Genomic DNA, 9,910 nt, shown 5'->3' with positions numbered 1-9,910 from the left:
GGGGGTGGGTGAGGAGGAGAGAGGCTTCCACTGAAAAGGCATGACCACAGAATAAACAGCAGGCACCACCCTCTCTTCAACACAGTGATCCCGGGGAGGGGCCTTCATGTGAATATTCTCATGAGTCTTACTCTGTTCTGCTTCAGTCCCCGAGGCTCCTGGCCTGAATTTCACCCACTTACCATGTGACTCCTTTCCACCAAAGTCCCGCTTTTTTCTCCTGTGACCCCAAGACGCCAGCATAACAGCTCCCATCTCCCATTTCCACCTCGGGCTCAGAGGCATGGCTGACTCCAGGCTGCCCGGGTGAATTCCTGAGACAGAGCCAGTTTACAGTGATCATTTGCAGGCTCTGAATTGAGGAACCCCAAAAGTGGACACTCACACGTGATCAAAGTGGACAACCAGGCCCACAGTCACCCTGCGTTTCCTTTCTCCTTATTTGTCTGGAGGAGCCTGGAGTGGGCGGACTGCAAGCTGCGGTGGTCTGGATGATTCATTTCCTCCTCAGAGTCAAGAGCTGTGTGTTGGTGTCAGCGTGAGGCCCACAAGCGGGGAGGCGAGGGCCTCTGAAGCAAAACACTAAGTGGATTACAACGAAATGAAACATTTATTGAGCACCAGTTTATAAGTTCTTTAAGGCAGAAAAGAGCAAGCGAGAGGGAAGAGCCATTTTGCCATTTCATCCATTTATTATGTACAATATTAAGGCACAAGTTTAAGCAGCAAAGAAGAGGAAAATCTTTGGCTGACCAACAGCATCAATATTTGCTGTGGGGGACAGGCAGTGTTCTTGGACTCCCCACACTGGTACACAGACCCATCTGGCTGTACGGCCACGTACACCACCCCTTAACACAGACTGGCAAAACGAAGATGCCAAACGTTACAGCCAGATACCAGAGTCTGCTGGGAAGAGCCCGGCACGAGCACGGCACACTGCCACCAAGCACAGCGACACACACACACACAGAGCAGGTGGGAGGGCAGCGGCACTGGGACGGCTGAAATCGGTGCCCATGCTTGCCCTTGTTTCACAGAATTTTACACAATTCTGTAAGTGCTCATGGAGGAGGAGGCTCCCCGTTCCTCCTCAAAAGGGAAAAAAAAACCCTAAACTTTGATTCAAATAAAACCAATGTGGATATATTTGCTTATATTCCGTTTTGTAATAAATACTTACAGGTGTCTCTATGTGAACAGACTCCTAGGCACAATCACATGTAAACACAACACCGGGCATCCAGACTTTGGGAGCTGATATAAGAAAATGCTGTATATGTACTTCAATATAGAGGGAGCAGTATTCTAATTCTGTGAAGAAGCAAAGTTTCATGACAAAGAAACACCCCAGTCACATCGTAACATGACAATAACATGCACTAAGTAAACACAGTTTTACAGAATACCTACCAGATGTTTATATGAATGATTATGCACTTGCGTCTGTAGTGTATGCAGAGATGTGAACACATAGGAGGCATGGCAAGAGAACTGATTTTTAAAAATCGGTGTGCTAATGAGGACGGTCCTCCCTTGAAGTGGACACTTTGAGAGGCTCTGAGTCTAAAAACTCATTCCAAGAAATTTCTTAGGGATTTTTTTAAGAGACAAAAATGGTGTAACTTACCTTAATTGCCATCTTTATTCATCCAACTGTGCTATCAAGTACTTGAGATTATTTCCAGAACTTAAATCCATCCTCAAAGGAGGAGGATTTCTCATCTCTAAGGGGAAACCAAAGGAACATTACAAGCCCCGAAGGCCGTTCTGGTAGAAGAGTTCCCAAGGTCTTTTTACTTGGCAGCACTATAGTCAATCGGCCCATAGTCTCCCAAAAGACACCTTTTAAGGAGGGTGGGGTGAGATGAAACACTTTGATCTTCTGTATGTTAAGAAAAGAAATTCCTACAAATAACCCTATAGTCATACCTCATATGTATGCACTCACTTATACACATGTCTTTATATATCATTAAATTACTAAGTGAGAAAAAGGTATACTACTTAAGAGAAAGAGGAAAAATTGCTCGTTTGTTCCAGGAGAAATTCACTTACTGAAATGCTAACTTTTGCATTTCCCAGCTGACCAATTTCTGGTAACTTCTTAATTACTTTGCCTATCTCCCATGGAGCCACAAGTCAGAGGCAAACTCATTAAACAATCGTCACATCTAATGAAGACATTTTAAACACTTTAATTACTTAAACAACAAGAAAAGAAACATTTACAAAGCATATACCAAGGCTGTCTCAGGTTTTAGGATGTGGAGAAGCCAGTGGTAGGCTGGATACTCTCCGGCTACTTAAAGCCTTACCCATTTAAGAACATTTGTGGGATCCCACTGACCATGGCCATGGTACTCCTTTGCTTAAAAGGAGTGCAAGATCATTCAGGGAACACAGAGAAGCATGCTCCACTTACTCCAGTGTGGACACGGGGCAATACTCTGGTTTTGAAAAACACATCTCTTTGCTCAGCATAACTCCCTGCAGTGAAAACGTAAGCCCCCTGCCTCGAAAGCTCTGAATGCCCCAATCTATTATCCACTGCTTCTTAGGTCCCCAGCCTCACCTGAGGTCTGTTTCCCTAAGTCTCTGGGACTCAGGCCAGTGGGGAGGAAGAATTTCCCACTCTCTCAGCACCTGGCATGAAGGTGCTACAGCCACCGCATCATAAGAGTGCACACCCAGGTGAGAACAAACACGAGGAATGACTGGCTGCTCTGCACGGGGTATTCTGAGCACCTCCTTCCTGAAGCACTGGCTTCTGTGTTCCAGGTTCAGAACTAATTTGGTGCAACTGTTTTGGTATCCATGCCAAGCCTTGTGGAGTCAAACTCATACATGAGTGCCAAAGAGCAACCCCAGAGGACTGCACCCAGAAGGGCTCCCATTGCCTGCTCTCCCAACCAAAGCCTGAGGGTGGCCAAGGCAGCCCTGCCCTGCGTGCATGGTTAGAACGTGCTGAACTCCACAGTGCCACTCACTGGCTGCCAGCCTCTGGGAGGCAGAGAAAATGCTGAGAGAAGAAAATGCTAAGAAAGGGTTCTGCACATGCTCTGAAAGTTTTGGAAAATAATGTGTTTTTCCTGGCAGCATAGCTATACGGACCTGCAGACAGGAATAGTTCTTAGCTACAGAGGCATCTACTTAGTGAAACTCTGGTATCAGAGACCTGACTCCAACTTCTCCAATTCCATATAATCTCCTGGCAGCACACAGAAACTGCCAGACAACACAGTCAAGGGTGAAGCAGAACAATGCTGGAATACCTTCCTGTGAAGCCGGAGCCTCTCCCCTTCACCCTGAGACGGGACCCTCAAGTTTTATAATCAGGCTCCACTGGGAAAGTTTGAAGTCCGGGTCTCTGCAAAGTGCAGAAGTATTTTTTAGGTATAGTTTGGAGCTGTGCTTTTGGTGGAACACAATAATTTCCATCTATGCCTGGCATTTATAGGCGATTCTAGGAGTTCTGGGCTTAGTCCTATTTCTTAGGCTCTGAGATGTGTGATAGCTGCGTGTGTGTGCACCCACGTAGGTACATGTGCACACGCACATCACAGACAGGGATAGAGACTGCCAAGATGCAGCGCCACATGTTAGAGGGCGTACAGCCACGGTCTATGCGCAGCGCCTCTCCAAATTTTGTTTTAAATTATCCTGGCTTCTCCTGGCTGTGAGATTTCAGGAAGGGACTTCACCTCTCTGAGCCCATTTCCTCATCCGTGAAATCAGAATAATAAACTCACCCCCTGTACTCCAGATGGGTGGAGGACTAATTAAAAGGTACTTGCCACACTGTTTGCATACAGTTGGTGCTAGAAAATATAGTTGCATTATTTTTCTGAAAATCTGTTTGAGATATTGTAAGCCACCCAGAACTCAGAGCAGGTGCTCAGTATATGGCCGGACTTCAGGAAAGCTCTAATGATGAAAGTATTTAGTGCCCTGGCTTGGCAGGAAATTTCCCACAGAAGGCAGCATTTTAAAGCTATAGATCTCGTTCTTAAGGAAGAGTCTTAGTAGGTTTAGAGAAAAAAATGTTGTCAAAGTCCACGATACAATGCAGTTGAAACCCTGAAACATGGCCATGTGTCCATTTGTATTCTGACAATGAAAACACTTGGCAGCTCAGGCGGACCTTGAAAAGCAAGCAAGTCTGACACCTGACTAGGGTAATGAGGTGTCTGGGGCATGAAGACCAGGCTTCGGGAGAAACGGCTGGGTCTCTCACTCTAACCTATGTCTAAGGGAGGCAGCCCAAGTTTGGGGTGGCCTAGACCTGATGGTAGGGGCTGGCAGAGCTGACTTACCTTCCTGTCTCTAGACATTTTACTTTCTGGTCCATCCCCAACATAAACTGGGGTCAAAATGTCCTTAAGAGAGTTAGTTGCCATCTCCTAACCTCATCTGCCATGAAATGTGGTGGGAACAGAGATTAGGAAGGGATCTCTATGCCCTACCCCCACCCATGTCCATCCTCAATCCTTTCCCCCATGGATGAGGCCTCCTATGCCCTCTTCCCACACCCTAGGACATGGGGCGAGCTCAATGCTCAGCCTCTCAGAGCTCCTCAGTTTTCCCGTCTGCACAACATGTACTCCGATGTTCAGTGTGAGACTAGAGGAGGTGATGAGCAAGTGGCACAATGTGCAGTGCCTATGGCAAAGCAGAGCTCCAGAGGGCCAGTTCCCACTCCTCTGTCATATTGGGTGGCACAGAGGCTGGCCAAAGCCACTGATTTCTTCCCTCCCCTCTCCAGCCTACGCCTCTTGTCTTCCTTCTATCACCTCAACTTGGGGAGGCTATAACTTCACCAGGGTTACACACCCAAGACCCGTCCTAAAATAAGCTACCCGAGCAATGTTTCCTGAGTAGCACTGTCTTGAGTGTTTCATTTAGAAGGTACTTGGAAAAGGTACCCCCCTTTCTTTCTTCCTCTAAGCAAGCATGAGGAAAGGGAACTGGGAAAACACCAATCCAGCTGACCTGGAGGGACAAAAACATCAGGACCCTGTAGGAGCATCTCTCTCATGGCCTGATGAGCTTCTCCTCTTTTCTAATCCAGCATCTCCTAGATTTGTAAAGGAAGCCAGTGTCAGAAGAATTGGATATGCAATGTCACAGCAGCGGTCTAAGGGACCTGCCACCTAACACACGCCTGCTTCTTTTCCATGGCACTTCTGTCTCACTTTGAATAAACTGCTTCAAAACTGAAATCCTGAAAAACCTGACAACACTGTATATACACTGGCCTGGTAGGTTACAAAAGAAGTTCACAACAGAGGCAAGCTAGTGCCATGGAGGTCTGGGTGCTGATCGAGAGCAAGCAGAGGCGTGCGCAGGGGCGGAAAGAGTGTGAATACGCTCATGAGCCTCAATACAAGAAGGTATATGGGAGCTGGTGGGATTCTGGAAACCACTGAGACAACTGTCTGTAAATTGTCATCTGTTTTCCTGGAGTGCTGTCCTAAGTCTTCCCCAACAGAGCAATGGAGTTTGGAAATGTCAAGCTCCTTGCAAGAGAGCTGATGTGAGAGACAAAAAAGCAAGTGCCACGATCTTAACGCAAGATGTCACAGGGACCCATGGAATCTCCTGCCTCCTCAAAGCTTGCTTAGTTCACAGTCAGAATGAGGTTCACAGCTGCAACCCAGCTATGCAAAGGTGAAGCAGCCAGGAAGCGGCACATGGCTTTGTCCTACTGGTCACTATCAAACAAGCAGGAATGATGACGGTTCAGGTACTGCTCTCATAAATCCCATACCTAAGGAATTCTGCTATGTCTTATTAAAAAGAAAAACAAATGAAGGAACAACAAAAAATTAAAGACCGTAAAGCAGAGACAGAGATGAACTCAGAAGTTAGGATGGATGAGGACTGAGATCATAATCCATCCTGCTTAGAAAATACTGCAGAATTCAGAAAGGTTAAGAACCCCAATCATCTCTTGAAAATCCAAACCAAACAGGTAATTAGGTGAAGACCAGCTTTCATATCCCTCTCGCCCTCGATGCTTCTTCTCACCGCCACACTCACACACACGGGACACCCCATGGTTGGCACAAGTCACACTGCATTATGCCAAGACAGGCTCTCAAGATTTCTTGGAGGCTCTTCTTAAACCAAACATGCTAAGAGGCAAGGAGAATGGGGGTATTCCAAGGAGGATCCACATTTGGGTTTATCTGTTTATAATCAGAGAATGGGGATACACAGGCCCTCCCCAAGAGATACATTTTCTGTACAATGAAAAATTCAATTTCCTATTTCTTAACTTTGTTTGCAAACCTACACGCCTCTTCTCCCTTCCACCATGTGTAATAAAATCCATCGCATTCTCTTCTATCTTCAGTCATGTAGGTCTCCTGTTTTTGTGTTTAACATTTATAAAATGTGTTCTTATGAGTCTGAAATCTTTATCAGTTCCAATCATTCCTGATTTCTCACTACAACCTTCTAGGTCTTTCTTCTTTCTCTGCCACTTTCCTTGTTTGTCAATGCTCCATTCTGAAATTCCACAGGGATGGCAGTTAGATGAGGACTTCCATCATCTCTCCGTCGGGGAACTCAGGCTTGTGCAGCAAGCTGCTGACCCGGCCTCTGTGGTCAGGCGACTTCCCATGGCCAGGAGAGTTCTCTGCCAAATAGAGGGGAGACATCAGCTGCCCATTCCTCAGGAGGGGCACAGGCTTTCCAGGCTCTCTAAAATGGACCCACATCCAATACCACTGCACACCCAGGATTCCCACCACAGTGCATGTGAGATGATCCAGCCCACAGTGGGAACACACAGAATGACTGGGCCAGGATTCAGACACAAATACAAACCAGGATGGTGATGGCAGAGGATTCAGAGGGTGAGGATGATAGTGGGACTCTGTACAGGGGCCCCTCACACCCTCTACTCAAAACTATCAGGCGCATATTCTGAGCCAGGCACTTTTTACATGTTCTCTGGCTTACTTGGAAAAGACTTACATCTTTAAAAAGTGACAACAGTGTATTTACTTGTCTACTTTGAAAAGTGAAAATAAACAACCCGCTTGGAGGAAACAGTTAACTTAGGCCCCACAGAGGCTGCACCTCCTCAAAAGAATTCCTGAAAAGGGAGGTCCCCATGACCATGATTAGCACAAGGCCAGGTTTATTCTTAACCAGGACACTTCGGGACTCACTGCAAAGCTCACCTCTCCCAAGCTGTCTTCCCTTAGATATTTTAAGCAGCTCGTTAGTCCTGGCCCAAGTGCTGTGCCACAAGTTAACTGACTCTGCAGGTCAATCTACCTTCTCCTTCCATCACGATGTCCTCCACTGAGGCCAAAATCCCTGGCAAGTCAGAGCCCTGAAGGCAACAGTGAACTTGTGCCTTTGATGTACCTGGTACCCAATTCTGGCTCCCAAACATACTAGAGGGCATTCAGTCCCTCAGAGGGTCTGCTGTCACTCCTTCCAGGGAAGGGTTAGTTAAAAAGCATGCACTGCCAGCGTAGTCTCGAGCTCTGCACTCATTTCAAATAGTAATAAACTAGATGTTTCTATATGCATATTTATTCCCATAATAAGAAAGGGCACACATATCCTAAGTGCATTAGGATAGCCACACTCATAAACATCCCCATAGAGTAAGAGCTAATGGGTGCTCCTGCTTCCTCTCTAGCTCAACGAAAGATTCTCTTAGGCCAGACAGTTCCACAGTTTTCAGGGGCATCAAGGTGGGGTAGCCCACATACCCAGTTTCTCTGCGGTCCCTTTGGCCGCTGGGTGTTTCAGGACAGGGCTGTGAGCAGGGGTCGTGCTCAGCCGGCCACGGCTGGGGAGGGAGGCCATGCTGGGCCAGAAGAGCTCGGCACTCTTGTCGGTCTGTGTGCTGCTGTCCTTGCTGCCCGTCTTGGCGTGGGCACTGCTGGCTGCCGTTGTGGAGGCTGTGGAGGACAGCGCTGAGGTGGGTGGGGGTGGCAGCAGTGGGGCAGAGGCATGTTCATGGTGCTCCTTCCCCAGCAACAATCCTGAGGGCAGAGAACAGATTTTTCAATGACATTCTTTTTTTTTCCTTTTTTTTTTTTTTTAAAAATCTAGTCTTGGAGGTCTGTTCCTTGTTGACTGATGACTGCCTCATTCATTCATTGATTACATTCCCCAAGCATTTAATAAACACGTATTACAAGCCTGATAAAATAACAAACACTGAGAAAATAAAAAATGAAAGACCTAGTCCCCTTCCTAAAAAATTGTAGGTTTTTTCTTTTTTTTGGAGTGGAGAAGTAGTTGTCAAGTAAACTGATTATAATTTAATATATAAACTGTAGGATAAAATTAATCACAGGGTGGTATGGACGAGCAGAGAAGTGCCTAATTGCCAGCAGGAGGGATAGGGAGGTTCCTGCAAGGCTTTGTAGAGACCATGCTTGCTGTCCCCAATGTGGCCCAGAAGGGCTGGCCTGAAGCGTGGCAGTGTGCTTAAGAAAAACTACAAGGCTTCCCCGGTCCTAGACATGTTCCCATTGGCTTGCTGCTCTTCTGAATAGTTCACAATTCCACCCTACTCCTCGTAATGGATGGATGGTCCCCTACAGGCTTGGGTTCAAAGATAAACATGCTACCTGCACATTTCTGCAGTGGAACTGTAGCCTCCCAGAAGCAGAAAGCCAGCCAGCCTCCTAGGAAAGGCCACTTAGCCCTCTCCTTACCCACTTTCCCAAGAGGAGTGAGGCTGGGGTGGGGAAGAGGAGATGCTGGCTATGGAAATGGGAGGCGTGGTGTGCACAGGTGTCCATTTTCCTCAGAGCCTTTCTGGAAAGCTGGGCGGGAGGATAACTTTTTATTTTTAAATACAGCACACCTGCAGGAAAGTGCCAGCACCCTAGAATGCTAGCCTATAGAAAATGCAGTAAGCACAATCAAGTATTTGTACTCTTATCTGGTTAGATAGCCAGCAATTCATAAAGTCTCCTTGCCAGGGCTGTTTTAAGGTGCCCATTCAGAACTCAGGGCAGTTCAGTTTGTTGAGAGCAGTGCTTTTCAAAATGCAATGTGCATACCAATGACTTGGCTATATCATTAAAAGCAAGACCTGCTCCAGCAGGCAGGGCCTGGGATTCTGTATTTCTAAGAAGCTCCCCGATGGTGATGGTGCCGCTGGCCCACAGACCATGCTGAGCAGCAAAGGCCTTCACCTGTGTTTCCACATCACCTCACTTCATACTGCACGTCATTCCTGCGAGGCAGGCCTTATCCTGTCTTACAGAGAAGGAAATGGAAGCTCAGAAAAACTAACATCTCACAGCTAAGAAGCAGCAGAAATGGGACTCAAACCCAGCTGTGCCTGATTTGGAGTCCAACCTATGTTCTTTCCACTTCATCGCCCAGCCTGTGGAAACTCTAGAGTCTGCAGGATGTCCTCGTAGGGAGTGACAGGCTGAGTAAGTCACTAGCCAGCCATAACTCCTGGGAGCCCCTGAGCAATTGGGAAGGTATATGCTGTCACCTCCACCTCCTTCCAGAGTCCATCAGGCAAGCAATGGTGACAACATGTGGGGAACTGCACAGTCACCTATGAACCTGCCTCAGCCCCTCGGAGAGTCCCTCCCTGTGTTTGTGACACATGGACACCAATGACAACAACGAGGAGGAATATCAATGCAGGAAACACAGGAGCTCTTCCTTCAGACAAGTCCTCCGGCTCCCAGGCCTGGTTTAGACATGCCAGGTCCTAGGGGATACAGGCACAGACACCAGAGATGCCTGCCTGGCTGCATGTCACAAACAGGGGACTCCCAGGGAGGTTTCTACCAGAGCTGAGCAAATTTTCAAACTCCTTGACCAGGCCTGTCTCAGCATTGCCTCCTGGCTCTCTTGCTGGGCTGGGAGCTAAATGTCCTTGGGACAGTCTTTGATGATCTCAGCT

General features: G+C 47.3%; 1 protein-coding gene across 3 annotated transcripts in view; it reads right to left on the bottom strand.

The window, feature by feature from the left end:
• Nucleotides 1-670: 670 nt before the first annotated feature.
• AMOTL1 (angiomotin like 1) overlaps nt 671-9,910 on the bottom strand; it is a 171,581-nt gene continuing 162,341 nt past the window's right edge. For all 3 annotated transcript variants that reach the window (XM_011926574.1, XM_011926575.1, XM_011926576.1), the window contains 2 exons: nt 7,737-8,012; nt 671-6,643 (listed from right to left, as the gene is read on the bottom strand). In XM_011926574.1, coding sequence (XP_011781964.1) covers nt 6,537-6,643; nt 7,737-8,012 — 383 coding nt within the window. In that variant the 3' untranslated portion in view covers nt 671-6,536. The remainder of the gene's footprint in view (nt 6,644-7,736; nt 8,013-9,910) is intronic.

The sequence above is a fragment of the Colobus angolensis genome, unplaced genomic scaffold, assembly GCF_000951035.1.
Source record: "Colobus angolensis palliatus isolate OR3802 unplaced genomic scaffold, Cang.pa_1.0 Scaffold7, whole genome shotgun sequence".
Lineage (NCBI taxonomy): Eukaryota > Metazoa > Chordata > Mammalia > Primates > Cercopithecidae > Colobus > Colobus angolensis.
This window is presented reverse-complemented; position numbering and strand designations above follow the sequence as displayed.